This window comes from Dreissena polymorpha, chromosome 14, assembly GCF_020536995.1.
Source record: "Dreissena polymorpha isolate Duluth1 chromosome 14, UMN_Dpol_1.0, whole genome shotgun sequence".
NCBI classification, from domain to species: Eukaryota; Metazoa; Mollusca; class Bivalvia; order Myida; family Dreissenidae; genus Dreissena; species Dreissena polymorpha.
Window position 1 is genome coordinate 6,820,117 of NC_068368.1, and position 19,017 is coordinate 6,839,133.

Consider the following 19,017-nt stretch of genomic DNA (forward strand, 5'->3'; position numbering starts at 1 on the left):
CGCGGCTAATTTTCTATGTGTGTATTTATTAGCAATGGCGATAAGTATGCATCTGTATCACGAGGATTTGCAGTTATAATAGCGATTTCAAAATATTGTTTTTTACTAGACATAAGTGTAGTTATTAAACACGGGTAGGGACAATTGAGCCACTTCCAGCGAAAATGGGTCTTATCTCATATACGGCCAGCGTAGCTTTAGATCAGCACGCGCAGTCGCAAACGCTAGCCAGGAGCTACCCTGTCGGCTAGTGAGACAAATTAGCCGTGGGTGACTTTATAGCATTCGGGTAGTTCCTGATCAGACTGAGAGATGGTATAAGACCCATTTTCCCATGACCAGACTCAATTATCACAACCACTCTACCAGTTCACAAAAAAGCAAGTTTTCTTCCACAAATGTAATATGTTTTGTTTATTTTGTTAGATAAATATACATTTTAAAATTTTCATAACAGTATTTTGTTTCTGGAGCATTCACTGCATTTTTAACAGGAGTTGTACCCTTTTTAACAAACATATAATGTATGAATTTTGGAACAAAGTAGATAAATTGTAATAAATTAAAAACACATAGTTGATAGGCAGCATCTTACCATTACCGAAATGGTTGAAACTGCATTAGCTCATTTCGAACGTAGTACATATTCGGTGTGAATAATGTAAATAAGTTAACATCCATACGAGGGAAATGAAAATGAATGCATTAATAGATCCATAAAGTGATCATATGGTGTATTGTAACAATGACATGAAAACAAAATCGTTTTATGCCGTAATTAAGAGAACAATAAAACAGGACAAACTATTTCGGATGTGTAGCTCTTTCGAGATTACAGTTATTATTTATGGGTTAGTTTTTAATCTGTTTTGACACTATTTAAATTTTTCATTTGTTTGAATTTCGTTTGTCAAAATATTTACTCGATTCTGTTGAATAACAGTTGTAATAGGTACTTTTATATAATAAACATCGACCGGTTATTTGGTTAACATCGTATTAAAAACCATGTTTTAAATAATAATATTAATCTCGGTCTTATCGGTGACATCGGATTAATAAGAAATCAGAATAAATCTAAACATTTAACTTAACATATGTTTTTGTGTGTGTGATGTTATGTTTTCCATCATTAAATCTGTCACCATTATATTAAAACAAATACTACTTTGTGCACTAAAAATAATTTAAATACTGTATTTAACTTCCGTTAATTGCTGCATATTGTGTAAACAAACGAGGTATCCTATGAATACACACAGGCGACAGAGCTGATGCCAAAAGATACGATATCGCTTACACAATGGATTGAAAGGCCTAGAAGTTAACTCAATTCTTCGATCATTAGTCATAGAAAGTTAAGCTATAGCAACTGGAGGAATCTTCATGTATGATATGACAACATACTGTTTTTTTCTTCCTTTTTATTCATAAATAATACAAAACAAAATAATCTGTACATACGGGAATATTGTAATAATGCACTTAATTAATACAACCAAACCCTAGTCTCTATCACAAAAATGAAATTATGTCACTAATGACTCGATTCGTTGTATTCCATTAAACTACAAACATTTCAATGAAAAAGTTGCCCTTTACACTTTTTGTTTCAAAGTATACGTACTACATTATTAGCGGCTTCAGAAAACTAGATTGTTTCTTGTCAAGCTGGACATCTCAGTTGTTCCATAATTTCAGTTTTCTTAATCCACGTAACACCGTTTAATTGAAACAGTATTAGTTTCACTTATCAAAGAACCTACGTCAACGCAGAATCACAGTACTCGTTCGCACGCGGTTTCATCCAGCCACAGATCTATTTAAGATTTTCGTTCAGTCCTGTCCCACATCTATGACGTCATCAACGACGTCATCACAATCGTTAGAATCCTCGTCTGATGACTCGTTACTAAGGTCATCTTCGTTGATCTCCTTAGAGTGCTCTCCTTGTTCTCCCTCCGCTTTGTCCGGCGTTGGAGACTCCTGAAGATACGAGATGACAAAATTTAAAACACGACTAATTTCTTTTAAAACAAGGTTCTTCTATTTCAGTTGACTGGTTGTTTTTTTAAAGAAAGATTTGACAAGAACACAACTACAATGTATCTTCTTTTCTTATTATAATTACTTTTATAAATAACATTATTTCTTTTACAGAGTTATTAATAGATGTCAGATACTGTGCGATTGGTATAGGCAGTAGCGCGTTCGATCACTGCGGCAGTCATCACTTACAATTTTGTTAAACGTCCTCAATACAACAATACGCCATACATGCAAATTACATCAATTTACATGTATACAAAAAACGTTAAATGATTGTGAATATATAAGAACAGTTTTCATTAATCGAGTCCTTTTTTAGTCAAATTAACTCAAAGGAATGCGTTCCTATTTACTTGTTTAAGTCGACGCCACTTTGCTCGGCGGTTCTGGAACCACGTCTTGACCTGTCGCTCGGTGAGCTGCAGGGACTTTGCCAGGCGCTTCCGCTCTGGCGGCGAGAGGTACTTCTGGGACTCAAACTTCTTTTCCAGGTCGATGGTCTGGTCGTTGGAGAACCGGACCTGTCCGCCTTTCCTTTTCTGCATGGGTCTCTGCAGGAACGGATGCCAGAAAAAGGGGCGGTTGTGGTATACTGGAATGTTAAGATGACGATATTGCGTGTTGTGAGCATTTCAAAGGGTATTATGTCCTTAAGCGCATGAGGCTGCTATATGCGTGAGTTGGGAGTGTACCAAGATCTAATACCTAATTGATCCATTTATGCCTAGCGTCTAGAAAAAAGGCCTTGGCAAACAGCGTAGACCCAGATGATACGCCGCATTATGCGGCGTCTCATCAGAGTCTGCGCTGTTTGCTTAAAGGAATTTCTGTAAAAAATATTCTAAATAAAGAAATAAATATATTAGACATCCCTAATTTTGGAAATAAATTGATCCAATTTAGAAGGATGGGGGAGTTCACTAGGCATAAATGGGTTAACATATTAGACTCACGAAAGTTGGGAGGATCTTCTCTAGATGCAATTTAGTAGTTATTTCGATTTTACATAAAAATTGTCATGTGTATGCGGTCTTTTGTTGTGGGGGTAAGCCGGAGTGCCCGGGAGAAACCCCACCTGTCCGGTATTGTGACCGCAGACGAACCTCACATGCTTCCGGGAACGGGAGTGAAGCAATGATATTTCATGGACATATTGGTAGTGATCTAATCCTATATTAACCCATGTATGCCTAGTGAACTCTCCCATCCTTCTAACTTGAATCAATTTATTTCCAAAATTAGGGATTTCTAGTATATGTATCTCTATATTTAGAATATTTCGTATATAAATTTATTTAACCAAACAGCGCACGCCCTGATGAGACGCCGCATTATGCGGCGTCTCATCTGGGTCTACGCTGTTTGCCAAAGCCTTTTTTCTAGACGCTAGGCATTGATTGGTTGATTTTATTTGGTAAAAAAATGAACATAACATAGTTATTCCATAATGCAGACAACATAAAATATATTATCACAGAAATGGGTTAAGGCTGGTTTTCTTTGGAAATATAACAAAATTACCGTTATTAAATTATTCAATAAATAAAATAACAAGACGTATATAATACCTTCTCAAAAATAGTAAAATACCGTTTTCATTTCAAAAGCAAAACTTTTTTCAGAGTATGTTTGAATTTTAATAAACTTTAATATATCGTTGTTGAATTGCTAATGATTAATATCTGGATTCAGAAACTCATCTCTAGATGTACAATGTTTCTAATTAAGATATTTTTACTTATGAACTAAGTTGTCTCTATTTGAAGAAAGCACTCATGTATTAAACTGCAGCAGCATTTTTGCTAACAAAGACGGATTAAGTGCTCTATTTGTTCCGAAAAGATATGCGTCCACTTGATACATTTACGGAAACGCTTATTACAGCATTATTGTTTTACCAAAAAACAAAGCCATTGTGTTCCCCACATTAACTGCCTTCAATTAGTCAATTAGAAGAGTATTCAAGAAGTATGTATAGTATTTCATACAAGTTCAACAGCTTTCTAATAACCTTAATTTTCCGGCGACGATTCAACAGTGAATTGGGTGCTTCACGTTTGTCGCTCGTTATTGAAACAATGGGCTAGCTCAAAACGCCTCTAGATTGACGCCAGCTTATTGTTTCGTACCACTTTATAATGTTTTTTAACAGTTCATGACTCTCAACAGTGTACTTTGTAAGAAGTATTGGCTACAAACAACTATCAGTGAGTAAATTAGGAAATCTAAAGAAAACGAACTTCCATTCGCAGTATTTGCAATATTGTGCGATTTCACGAAATGAAAATGGTTAATTTCCTGTGCTTAATGGTAATATTTAACGCAAATTTAATATTCATGTACTGTTTCAATACCTTTATGATGACACATGCGCACTAATAATAATATGAGGGCTGCATAATCACAAAAGCCACAATGAGAGGTTTGCATCTTAAAGTTTGTTAAAGGGATCTTTTCACGCTTTGGTAAATTGACAAAATTGAAAAAAGTTGTTTCACATTCGCAAATTTTCGTTTTAGTTATGCTTTTTGTGAGGAAACAGTAATACTGAACATTTACCATGGTCTAATATAGCCATTATATGCATCTTTTGACGATTTTAAAACCTAAAAATTATAAAGCGTTGCAACGCGAAACGATTGAATAATTTGGAGAGTTCTGTTTTTGTCGTTAAATTTTGTGAAACTAGGAAGATTGCTTATATAAGGTATGAAATACGTCAAGTATGTGTACTCGGCGGAATAGCTCAGTAGGCTAGATTGTTTTTACTTCAGGTCTCTGGCAGTACTCCAGGGGTCACTGGTTCGAACCCTGCTCCGGGCAATGTTCTTTTCCTTTTTTTAATTTTATTATCGATTTTTTACTGAAGCTTTTACGATCCAATGTTTACATTTATCAATATAAAGCATTTAATGAATAAGTTAAAAAAAATGCAAAAATCTGTGAAAAGGCCCCTTTAAAGCGGGTATATACGATTTAGTCAAATATTTATGAATTTATATAAACTGTGTAAAAAACTTATTATATATATATTTCAATATAAATTAAAAGAAAAGTTAAGAAGAACATGTGTCGAAAAATGCGAAATAAGCCAGATATTTAATTCTGAAATTGAAAACGGCTGTACAGCCGAATTCGCCAGCATGTATACCATACATGTACGATGCGCATCTAAACTTAGTTTAACGGTTTATTTGAAATTCTGCAACGATATCTATTCATACGACACACGAACACTATCTCCGATCCTAATACAAAGGCGAATGCTTCGGTTATTGTAGGAAAATATGTACGTCACTATCGGCTCGGGGCGCTAATTTGTCTTTGCTGCATTTTATGAAATTCGGCTCTAATGTATAATTTTTCTTGCCGATTTTGTGTTATTGTAACATATTTTATCAATATATTACAATTAAACACATATAAAAAATCGTATATACCCGCTTTAAGAAATAATTTTCGATTAGTCGCTATTGATCAGTTAAGAAAATGGTGATATATCGCTTATCTCCGGAATGCTCCTTGAGATATTTTGACGTACGCATATAAGTCGTCTGCCGAGCCAGCATGCGGTGAAGAAACTCAACGATTTGCGTGCACATAAATTAAACCATTAAGCGTTACCAAAAGTTGCTTGAGAGCCACGCATTAGATCAATACAAACTTGAATATTGGAAGATAAATATCATTAATTTGATAATTGTGTCGAATCTAATATGATTCGATGAATATTTGTGGAATTTAAATGAGCTCTATACTTTACTATGCAATCCTCAGATTCAGGACTACTTTTGAGTTGTTAACGAGGTAGTTTCACCATGCTATTATTTATTGTCTATTTATTGTCTATATGCAGATCCGCGAGTATCGCATACGAATAATAAACTTACAGCGTACTGGAAACCATGTTTTTCCTCAAATGTATTTCACAAATTTTTAATAGGTATATTTTCAAGAAATCGCGTTGTTTTCACAAATACAGAAGTATTCTGTTAAATGGCGAAAATGCACATTAAAAACAGTATACGAAGTGCCGATCATTAAAATTCATTAAACCGATATACTTTTTTTGAAAGAATGCTAATGTTTGAGTCACACATATACAATGTCGTATTTGTTTAATTGGATTTAAGCTTTAAAAAACGCCTTTTTTTTAAACAGCTGACGCGAGTGCCGTTGATTGATGTTTTAAAGATAAATGTTTAAGCAATCATAATATACAGTGTCTTCTGCATAATGTTGAACAACGTCCTTTAAAGTTGCAGACGGAAGCGCGCCTGCCCGCCACATGTACGCCATCCGCAGACCGCGCCTTTTGTTCGGTTAGGCTTGAAATGTGTGGTTTCCGCTACTGGAAATGTCAAGTGCGCACGCGCAGCCTCTATCGGGGTTAGGCGCCTCACGCGGAATATTTCGGAACATTGGAATAACGCTTTAAGTGACCTAATTCAGATGGAGACCGAGATATGCGCGTTTTTCTTTCATAACAATGCATGATATTAATTGAGCCTTGTTCTGAGAAAACTGGGCTTAATGCATGTGCGTAAAGTGTCATCCCAGATTAGCCTGTGCAGTCCGTACAGGCTAATCAGGGCGATACTTTCCGCCTAAACTTGATTTTCGGTAAGGATGGACTTCCTTGAAACTAAAAATACCATAAAAGCGGAAAGTGTCGCCCCTGATTAGCCTGTGCGGACTGCACAGGCCAGTCTGTGATGACACTTTACGCACACGCATTAAGCCCAGTTTTCTCAGAACGCGGCTCAATTGATTTATTGTAGTATTTCCTTTATATGTTTGGCATTATAATCAACAAACACTATGTCAAATATTCCCTGAACAGTTATTCACAATATCCTTATCATGTTTGTTGTTGAAAGCGTACTAAAAATGTTGTTGTTTAATATATATGAATTTACTTTGTATTTTTAATTACAAATACATGCACTTAATGATATAGTTATAGATGTCAGATGCATTTTAGCACAATTTTATTTTAGGCGCAAATGGTTTTAAACATTTTCACTAAATTGAATAGTTACCTTTGTTTTTATATCTAGTGAAAGAACGGTCAAGCATTGACTCCTAATTGGAAAATCTATTCATGCACTTTGCGGCGTGTTCAAGTTCGTAAATGTCATAATGATTTCACTCAAATTCTCCCTTCATAATCTTTTGATTTAAATTTAGTGCAATGTTTGCGTGTTTCTTATAAATTTATATGCCCATAAGTGTGCGATTTTTGATTTATCAGCAAAGAGTACTTGAAAAGGCAGGAGAAAATGCAAGTTATTTGCAGAACGAGAAGTACCTTACAAATTGTATTTATCTTGCGCAATCGTTACGTGTAACATCAACAACTTTCCGGTGTTTGCATAGGCCAACTATAAACACGATGTTGGGATATTGGTCTTGAATATTTAGCGACTCGAATATAAGAATATGATGTATACTATGGATGCTTCATATTGGTTTAGTTCCTTGACATAGTCCAAGGAATTTTTTTTTAAATCAGAAAACTGCTTTTGTTTTGCGATGCTAAAAATAGTGTTTATAAATAAAGAACTTGCTTGACTAATAATTGATATTTTTCTATAAATATATTTCATTTTACATTTGCAAAAAGGAACACACATTAAGCGATATTTAGTCTAAAGAATAATATTTTTAATACTAGCAATAAAAGAAGTATACATTTAAATTTATTTGTTCATCAAGAAAAATAAATATTTTGACAAATGATCACAACAACGTAAAGCAATTTAAACAACGGCAAACATGTCAGTGGTAATAGTGGATTGGGAAGATGGTAATTGGCTCCAATTTTCATTCTGTTTCAAGATACCGAACGTTTTTCTTTGCAAATGACGACAACATCGGAAACACACAAATTAATGCCCAATGAAAGGGAACTGTTTTTCACGAAACGACTCTCTTAATGAGTTCTTCTGCCCCCTAATCCGCTATTGGGACACCGTGCCGCCAGCACGCTACTCTAAAAGGCAAGCAGTGGCCATTAAGTTAAATACTTAATCCGTTTGTTTTACTATTTTGCAATGTAGCCTGTCTTTAACAAATTGTTCAGCTCGTTCGGGTATTAGTCCGCCAGTTTTGGACGGACGAAGCACCGGCGAATTGATGTAAATACGTCTGCGTTGCTAATCAAGGCTGACATGCGTCGGAACGCGGAACGCTCATCCGAGGTTACGAACCACTATATCTGTTAAATAGATTTTTGGGAAGATAGTAAAGTGACTTTAAGTTGGTTTTGAGCATTGGAATGAGCAAAAGGGTTGAATGATATGTCAACGTATGGATTCTGTCTTGTCATAATAATTGTATTGTCTTTGTTAAATGTTAATGTCATCGTGCAATACATCTGCATATATATTCTGGCAAATTTTCGTTCCTATTAAACAAAGTTTTCTTACTCATCAGCACTGTTTCGCTCTAGTGAATATAATGTTTTATTTTAATATGAGGCCCATTCAACAGAATTATTTTAATTAAAATAAAAGCATAATTGCCAATTTTTTACAAGCCATATGACATACAGAATTGTGAAGATACATGCACATGAGTCACGCTCTGCGAAAAAGGGGTGTAATCAATGTGCGTAAAGTGTAGTCTCATATTGGATGGTGCAGTCCGCACAAGGTAATCAGGAACAACACTCTTCGCTTGTATTGTATTTTTCATTTAATGGAAGTCTCTTCTTAGCTGAAATCTAGTTTAGGCAGAAAGTGTCGTCCCTTATTTCCTAGTCTGTGCAAATTCCACAGGCTAGTGTGGGCGACACTTAAATCACATGCATTGTATCCCATTTTCCAAGGGCGGGGCTCATAAGTATTTTAATTGCATGTATGTATAATAGTCATTTTTAGCGTTCTCCTCCTAATCGTTGTACAAAAATTACCGGTATGTTAAAGCCGAAACTGCAAATACAAGAAACTCTATTTCTCTTGGGTCTCCATTTTGAAACCAGATTTGGCGACGTGTCAATAGGGCAATTAATCGCGTTTAACAACATTGGCAATAACCGGTAATAGTTCTTAAGTGTCATAGTTAATTGGTCAAAATATATAGCACGACACCTATACCACCTCGACGCTATGACGTATAGGCCGGAAGTTGAAGCAGACCAGTCAATGAAACAGGAAATTCGACTGAGTTTACTTAAATAAATCTAAATAATAGTTAGAGTAAACATGTAAACATAAAACGCAACAACTTTTTCAGTTACTTGATCACTGTATTGAGAAAATCAAATGAAATAAGCCTATATGAACAAAACTTGCAAAGCCGTATTGCTAGTAGTACTTTATAAGCTAAATATTATTAAAAAGAATGATAATTTATTTTCTAGAATATATTTAAATCAAAACAGTTTTAATGCTGCACGATTGGAACCTCCTACTAGTCTTTATTTATGTACTTATTATATTAACCAATTTATGCCTAGCGTCTAGAAAAAAGACCTTGGCAAACAGCGTAGACCCAGATGAGACGCCGCATGATGCGGCGTCTCATCAGGGTCTGCGCTGTTTCCTTTAAAGAATTTCTGTAAGAAATATTCTAAACATAGAAATAAATATACTAGACATCCCTAATTTTGGAAATAAATTGATCCAATTAAGAAATTAATATAATACAGGCTATTTATTGATACATGTATGTAACGTTAATCGTGTTACGCAAGAGGTTACGGTACAATTTACGTTTATATATTGAACCAATTTATGCCTAGCGTCTATAAAAAAGACCTTGGCAAACAGCGTAGACCCAGATGAGACGCCGCATGATGCGGCGTCTCATCAGGGTCTGCGCTGTTTCCTTTAAAGAATTTCTGTAAGAAATATTCTAAACATAGAAATAAATATACTAGACATCCCTAATTTTGGAAATAAATTGATCCAATTAAGAAATATGGGAGAGTCCACTAGGCATAAATGGGTTAAGCTGATTCAACGTTATGAACTTGGCACTGTTTCATGGCGTGTCTTTCCAACAAATCAAATGGGTCTGTAAATCTAGCGGATCGCTGAATCCGGGATTAATCTTTTACAGAACCTCGATAACGTCACCACCTCTGTGCTATATTTGACAATGAACAACGGCAAACATGTCAGTGGTAATAGTGCATTGAGAACAAATATGGATGATAGTATCGTTTAATGGCAACATTATCGATGTTGGTATTATTATTATTGTTATATTATTATTATTATTATTATTATTATTATTATTATTATTATTATTATTATTATTATCATTATTATCATTATTATTTTTGTTATCACCACCATCATCATCATCATCATCAGCATCATCATCATCATCATCATCTTCATCATCATCATCATCATCATCATCATCATCATCATCGTCATCATCATCATCATCATCATCATCATCATCATCATCATCATCATCATCATCATCATCGTCATCGTCATTATCATCATCATAGTAATAATAGTAATAATAATAATAAAAATAATAATAAATAATAATAATAGTAATAATAATAATAAATAATAATAATAATAATAATAATAATAATAATAATAATAATAATAATAATAATAATAATAATAATAATAATAATAATAATAATTATAATACTAACAATGATATTATTATTATTATTATTATTATTATTATTATTATTATTATTATTATTATTATTATTCTTCTTATTATTATTCTAATTATTCTTTTTATTATTATTCGTATTATTATTCTTAATAATCCTAATTAGTAGTCGTAGTACTAGTAGTAGTAGTAGTAGTAGTAGTTGTAATAGTAGTGGTAGTAGTTGTTGTTGTTGTAGTATTAGTATTATTAGTATTAGTATTATATGTATTATTATTAGTATTATTAGTATTATAGATATTCGTGTTGTGGTTGTGTTTACATTATTATTATTGGTTTGTATGTTCGTGTGATAGATGACGTTGATGTAAATGATGCTTAAGGATTCTGTTTCTTAGGTGCAATGAGTCATCTTATCATTTATTATAAACACCTAAAATTGAGTCAACCTAATATACATAACGTTTTTTTCTTGTAACTGATTGGTTTTGAAACTTAACTTTTAAATATTTTGTCGTATAGTCATTTTTAAAGTCAACAATTTATAAGACATGGTTTAAATAAAGCAATTCAAATTGAACGGACTGGAGCGAAAGATAAAAGCTTGCATCCTACACAACACAGATTCCAATATATGGAATCGTTATTTCCTAAACCTGTGTGTAAGAAAACAGTTGATTAAATGTACGCATAAGAGAGTTGAACAACGTGTGCTATTTGAAATGTTGGATTTTTATCGGAGAATAGCCTTTACAGCACACAGAAATACCATTTGAAGGAAACGACATTGTAGGTTATAATAGTAGCGAATGTTGCAGTTTTTGTATGTGTGTACACTATTTAGGTCCACTAATTATATTTATATATTCTGTATTATTTATATTTTGAAGTACTATTAATTAAAAAAATAATAACTGAAAACTATTTTTCAAAAAAGTTCCGATAGTTTCTTTTGAGGTTAAATATGTGCCCTAAATTTAAATTGCTCTTTGTGCGAACACGAGTTATCATTTTATGCCATATTTTTTTGTAATAACACCGGAATTGGCTAGAAAGGAGACACCTTTCGCGACCCTACATGTTGGTCACGTCATTTAAACCTACAATTTCACTATATTGAAAATGCATAAAATAAGTAGCCGATGAAAATTCTCAAACGTATTTCTAACACGTGAGCAACAATCTCCCGGATTGCCGTTTGACGAAACATACGGTTATATCAAGTGATACACATTTACAATGTTAAGAATTATATCGTTATCATACGTTTAATGATCAATAAAGATTTAAACAATCAAACGTAAACAAAAAATTCAATATTTAATATAACTATTTTTACGATCAATTATTTTTGTGTCTGAATAAATCATTTTGATATATTTAGAGAATATATCACAAACTTTGTACGGATTGCACACAAACTCAAGATGGTCAAGATATTTAGTGGACAGAGCAATACTTTTCCCACAACAAGTGTGCAGTTTGGTCATAATTGCTAAGATGGGTAAATATGGCTTAAGATATGACCACTGTGGTCATCCGGTAACCTAAAGGGCCAATTTAATTCCTTGAGACCGTGGCCTTTAAGTATGCCTTATCGAATAATTGCATTTAAAGTACTTCGTAATGCGATAGTGTTGAGTAGCAATTAAATACTTAATTCGACCCGTTTGAAACTCGGAAGCATTAGGCGCGTACTGAATTGCTTATCGAAGTATTTGTTCACCATTTATCCCTGATATGCGTCGATATATTTATGATACAGTGATTTCCCTTATCAATACTTTACTATTATCCTGTTGAGAGATTTCTAAGAGCGCCAAACAAGGGCGACTCTGCCATTATAGCGGCGAGTTTTAAAGACGAGAAGTCGTAAACAAATTTCCTGATCAAGGGCTCGGTGCTCTTAAACGATCATTATATTTCAATAAACAAAACGACTTTGTTCTCAAAGTTTTTATACAATAAGATTTACGTATTTATTTACCTTTGAACTATAATGCAAAAGATTGCAGCAAATGCGTTGTCAATAAAGCAAGAATTACGAAAATGCATTTATATATTGTGTTAAATTAAATCGATTTATATCTCAATACTTACGAGCTTTTAGCTATATATTTATAATTTTGCACTTCTTTATAATTAAAAACAAGTGATAACTTTTAGAACGCTCTATATGAACAACATGCAAATAACAGTTAATATCGTATTTGTATTAAACCAATGAGTATATTTATATTTTAACAAGTCTGAATTAATACGTTTTCATAATTTTATAAGCGCCCGAGGAAGTAAAAAGTACAAACACAAAACGCCAAAAACAAGTTTGAAAAAAACAACAACGGTAAAACGATACACAATTATTAAAAATCATACGCGTAACTATTTTATTTGTTTTATCATATTGTTTTTTTAAGAAACTTTTTGTGTCATGATCGTCATCGTGATTTTTTTTAAGCATTAAACAATTAATACAGAATATCGTTTAACAAACGTTTTTCATATGGATGATTTGGTCCTATAATTTTTCTTCAACTCGTCAGATCACTTAATGTACACAAAGATACTAACCTACAAATATTTTTTTTATTTATGAGTAACAGTCATAGATCGAACCAATAGACAAAACAGCGCTAATAAAGACGTAGTAGGCACTGTTTGTGGTAGTAATGTAATGTTTGTGAATTGATCTCTACTAGTCGTACTGGTGTATTTTCGATGCAAATTGGCATCTGAAACTTACTATATGTAGTTTTTATCTTAGAGTAAACACATATGTAGAAACGTCAATGTATGTACGTCACAATTTGTTCTATTGTCAACTGTTAACATTAAATTAAATTCGTTTAAACCTCAATAAATACAATTGTTTTGTTCAGTAACAGAAAGAAAATGTTGCCAATTTGCTAAAACTTTGAAAAAGCCTATTTAGGTGAAATATATCAGGAAAGAGTGAAACTTGTTTCGGCCAATAAAAATTAATGGTCAAATATTTAAATTAAAGTAATACAAAAATATAAAAAATAATACAGATCGCAAACAAAAAACACGATTTGCTTTTGATTACTTGGGTAAGTTCTAGTATTTTATATGGCATTGTCATGTGACTTGTTATACAAAAATGCATTGGTGAATTATGGAATAAAGTTGCTCTTAAGAAATTATTTCTGAACTTCTGCCCAAACGTTTCTCCACAACACCTGCACTTATACATACAGTTATTAAATATTATTTTGCTTTTTGGAAATATATATACAATTTACTTAATGCAACTAGAGCTATCAGGTGCTTTACATGTGCTCCTTCAGAAGTCGTCATTTCAATTCGCAATAAGCATGCCATCGCCGTGTCATACATGGTTTCGTCTCGCAGCAAATTTTTTCTTTAAAATAATATTCTCATAAAACATTATACTACCCTTTTCAAGAACTGCATATTTCGGACCATTTTTTACCCCGAGAATGTATGCGAAAATAAGATGATACAAGAATATAATAGATTTATTGTAATGTTCAAAGTGTTGACACTTGACTTAAATTAGTAATAACTTGACGGGGTTGCTACACAAAGTATAATATGAGGCGGAAGATATAGAGAGATAATATCGCTTATTTCTCACAATCGCACACAATCTTTCCGCTATCTGAATTGCTTTTATAATTTATTCGAATGTGAACTACTTGCTAGCAATCATATCAAGCGATATCCCCCCTCTCTAACCCAATCCCCACTACACAACAGCATCGTGAGTTTTATTGTTCATTTCTTCCCTATTCGTCCTGAAGAGGTCCTCTCACAATTGGTTTCTGGTAAAAGGGCACGAGACTGTGGTCTTTTTGATTCAACTAAGGGTCGCCGGAGCAAGGGTCGTGTATTTTATTATTGCTAAACAATGCTAATAGCGAGAGAAGACAATTGGAACATGGAAGTTATCAGCAGTATAAAGTCCTTTAAATCTGAGAGTCCGCAGATTTCATAAAATGGAATGTATTTTATGATTAATTTATCGATTGTTTGAAGTTACCGGCAGATAATTTAATATTGTCCGGCAACCAATGAATGGCTGCACGTGTCAAATTAGCTTGAATAAATTCAACTTCAGTATTAAATCAAATCCAAATATATATGTGCGTTATTAAAAAGACTCCGTATTAAATATGTCAATCAATATATAAGATTTAGTATTAATATCCAAAGATCAACGTTATATTTGAAATGTTTAAACCAAAGTTTTCATTTATAAATATATACATACATTAATAATTGCAATGATATTGATAGGATGTTCTTTTGCGTAAAGGAGGTTACGGGTTCGATTTCACAAAAAGAGTTTTATGGGAACCTTATAAAAGGCTCCATGAGCTTGTTCTTCTACGGGAACAGACTCGAGACTTCCTCTTTTTTTTAACTTTCTGCTTTCGATGCTAAAATATTATGTTTGACCTAAATAATTACCTTTGGAGAATGCGTATTGGTTATCGAAGAGACCGGAGTACTCGTGACCCCGGAATCCCGGCATGGCGTTCACGGAGCCAAGTCCACCGCACATCTGACGCATGAGGGAGGTCTGGCAGGCCGACAGGTGTGGGTTCAAATACACTGCCGGCGAGAGCACCGACGGATCGTACATCGTCGGCATTGGCTTAAATATCGCGGGGGTGGTTAAAGCACTTGTTTGTATTGCAGCTGGGTTGATGGGCGTAGGACGGGGAAGTTCCGGAGATAGTAGAGACGCCATCGACGACGACGGCGGAGAGGGGATTGACTTTGCCGACGGTGAAATGTCTAAACGATGTGAATGCCGTTCATAATGATATTCTTTTTCTCTGAGTGACTCTAAATATCTATCTCGTTCGCTGTCCCTGAATCGATTTTCCCTATTTTTCACTTCTTCTAAGTCTCTTTCGTCCCTTTCATGGCGACCATTCTGAGTCCTTTCTACATGCCTGTGATCGTCGCGGTCACCATCGTGCAGTCTCCTGTCAGCGTCGTCCTCCCCGCTCCTCCGTCTCTCTCGCTCGCGCCGGTGTTCCCGGTCGCGTTGGCGCTGTTCCTCGCGTTCCCGTTCCTTCTTTCCGAGAATGTCGTCGATTAAAAATGAGGAATGCTGATGAAGCGGAACGGGTGGAGGCGTTTCCGCGCGACGTAATGACGTCACGTCTTTGCTAGGACGGTTCGGGTTTTCTCGGTGACGTAATCCGGAGTCAGTGTCGAACATTGAAGAGTAGTACGCCGCCGGATTTTCCGTCCGACCCTGTGACCCATAGCTTGGCATTAAATGAATCATTGTCTCATACGATTTGAGCTATATTTTTCTTAATTAAATAGCAAATGTCCTTCGTTCAATAAAATATTGAAATCGGAGAAAGCATTTACACTGTCACAAAGAAACTCCCGATATGTAAGAAAGTTTTGCAAAAAAGCTCAAAACCGACACATCGCGGACTTTATATCGCCTGTACTGTTATTATTTTACTAACAATTACTTATTAACCTAGCACCACACAAACACTGATATTCAACAATGAAAACCCTTAATTTTGTCTCAGTGGTTATTATCACTCAGGTTTATCCTAATATTTGATCAAACCCGGCCTAAACACATTTTGCCCAATCAGAAGCCGGCACAGTCGCAAGATTTGTTTGTGTATCAAGTTATCTTTCATTCTTAAGTAAACTTCATTTCTCACTGGAGCGCTTAAGTTTTCCTCCTTAAAAGTGGGAGGAGTTTCTGAGGGTTTGAAAGTGTCACATTAAGTAATGAAGATACACATACAAACAATTTATATCAATGCTTCATATAAGGAACTCGAATACTTTAATACTGCATGCTATCAGAACAATGATACTATTACTTTCCTGGTTTATGAGAGACTTTGAACATTTTTCGAGTTCACAGATGCTTAAAAACGAACCGCGTCATGCTAAAAAGGATGTTATGCCATATGCAGCCAGGATAGCTTAATACTAGATTCGCATCTGCGCACTTTGGCCGAGAGCTAACCTGTCCGCTTAAACGACTACACAATATCTCGTGGCCTTATAGCGAACAGAGGAATGCACAGGATGGTCTGAGGAAACGCCAATCGCATATGGCATTAATCCCATTTTCGCATTACGCGGGTCAAATGTTTTTTTAAACCGTAGTTAAAAATATTAAGGCGTCACAATCTACACAAATTGAAACAAACGCGAAGTTCTTCATTGTACAATAAAATGGTGCACCCTATTTATCCTTCTCATAATAAATGTTGTTGTTAAGGTTTTTAATAAATAATAAATCATCTAGATGTTGTTGTTTAGGTTCTTAATAAATAATAAATCATCTAGATGTTGTTGTTTAGGTTCTTAATAAATATTTTACCTTTATAGACTTAGCGGCAATCTTAATAATTTCATATGGATGCTTTAATGCATGCAGAATTAGCGCTGTATTCGAATGTTCTCTAAGTACTGTAATCGACACATTCTTACACCATTAACACAATAAAATGTTTTTTAAATAAACTTTATCAGTAAATTGGCTATACTCTGTAACCTATTATTAGACCAGATGTATGCAATACCCGATGTTCGTCGGTGACCATATGTAAAGAGCGCTCAAAGTTTTCCACGTTTCTCAATAACCGTAGATTTTTCAAGCACTTATATATTTCTTGTTTTGACAGCATTTTTTCTAAATGATGGCTTATTTCGAGTATCATTCTGGCATGTTTCCGGTTACGACGGGCGAAAATCCGACGCCATTCCAAAACAACACATATTACCATAAAATGCAAGTACTTATCGTTTTAGCTTGTCACGTGTTTTCGCCTTTCAAAACAATCAACACGCAAACACGAAAAAAAAGGGGCGCAAAAACGGCAAGTGTGTATCCAGAAAAACGACAGCGCGACAAATATATTATTGTTATTTTGACTATCTTAAGTCAATCTGGCGATCTTAATCTTAAGATCTTGCGAATCAATCTCTACGCAGTTGTCGTTCCTTTTTCTCACATACAATCTCTGTCATCACAAGAAAATCCTACTTGATTTTGGTAGGATTTTATTTTATTGGTTTTAGTATTATAGCATAAAAAGTTGTATCATGTTTCTTTTACATTTTGAAAATACTGCATAAGTTTAGGTTTATTATAAAAAAAACCTACCGAAATTAAAAAAACAACAACGGTAAAATAAGTGTACCGCATGACTATCATCACGTGGTGGTTATAAAGGCAAGATAATATGATCCAGCTATGCTGGTTCCCGTCAAATCTCTAAGAGGAGGTTGCTGGCGAATACTTAAACAATAACATACGACATAGCTAGGCCAACTATACACGCCCGGTCCTATTGTGCCGTATGTTATCGTTTATAATACATACACGCATATTTTGTTTCTTCAGTACACACAACTGCAAACCATTACTCCGGTTGAGATATAATCGTTACACAGTTAGTAACTGATGGTGTTTGGGATATACACCCTCAGTACTTTCATACCATACTCAAGCGTCGCTCTCGTATGGTATGAAATTACTGAGGGTGTATATCCCATACACCGTCAGTTACTAACAGTGTAACTAATAGTCTCATCGATCTATCCGCCAATAAAGATTGTAAGTTATATAAAGCATTTTCTTTATGCTATTGTATATGTGGGTTTTAAATTATTATTTCTGGCTGTATCCATTCATTTTGTTGTCATACCTTATAATAATTGACTTAGACTGAATTTAGACGCCATTTTGTTCATTTGACTTATTTTCAGATAGGCTTTGGTAAAATCGGCACAGGAATGATTAGGTAAGTGACTTTCTGTACTTGACGATTTGAAAAAGTGTTGAAATCAATACAGTTTTAAAGCATCACCGTTGTTTTTCAATTTTTCAAACGATTGTAGTTAGTGGTTATTCTTTTTGGATAGACATACTTTTACCGACGACTTATTCATGAAAGAAATTACATTTTAATTTTTCTTCAATTTCCTTCGAAATGAAGACTTCACATTTTTTAAAACGAAATTTTAATTAAACAAATTGATTTTAACGGTTTACAAAGAATTAAAACTATCCACTTATTCGAGTATATTCTAAATAAATAAAACGCAAATTGGAATTCCCTCTCATGAGTTTTATTCGAGGAATATTTTCCATACACTCTTGTCAATCAAATTGTATTGTTTTAATCCTTCTAAAAACACAAACATATTTAATGGCGTACTTGAATCCGAGTGCATTTCATAATTCGAAAACACTTGCGTCCTTAAATTAAATGAGGGAATCGTGTTCCGCGATGATGTCATCAGGGATACAAGTGCAGTTTGGTGAAACGCTGTTATGGCTTGAAATAACATAGTTTGTGTTTCTATACTCTACATACGGTAGAT

At 34.2% G+C, this 19,017-nt stretch overlaps 1 protein-coding gene across 1 annotated transcript; it reads right to left on the reverse strand.

Moving 5' to 3' along the window:
• Positions 1-1,407: 1,407 nt before the first annotated feature.
• On the reverse strand, positions 1,408-16,189 carry LOC127858450 (hematopoietically-expressed homeobox protein Hhex-like). The gene is made up of 3 exons (XM_052395623.1): positions 15,100-16,189; positions 2,403-2,641; positions 1,408-1,986 (listed from the first exon to the last, which is right to left on the reverse strand). The coding sequence occupies exons 1-3, from the start codon at positions 15,929-15,931 to the stop codon at positions 1,837-1,839; spliced, it is 1,221 nt and encodes a 406-aa protein (XP_052251583.1). The 5' UTR covers positions 15,932-16,189; the 3' UTR covers positions 1,408-1,836.
• Positions 16,190-19,017: the final 2,828 nt, after the last annotated feature.

Coding starts and splice junctions, on each gene's coding strand:
- LOC127858450 (XM_052395623.1), bottom strand. CDS start 15,931: ATGATTCATTTAATGCCAAGCTATGGGTCACAGGGTCGGACGGAAAAT. Junction 2,642..15,099: donor CCAATACGCATTCTCCAAAG/GTAATTATTTAG, acceptor TTAACATTCCAG/TATACCACAACCGCCCCTTT. Junction 1,987..2,402: donor AGTGGCGTCGACTTAAACAA/GTAAATAGGAAC, acceptor TCGTATCTTCAG/GAGTCTCCAACGCCGGACAA.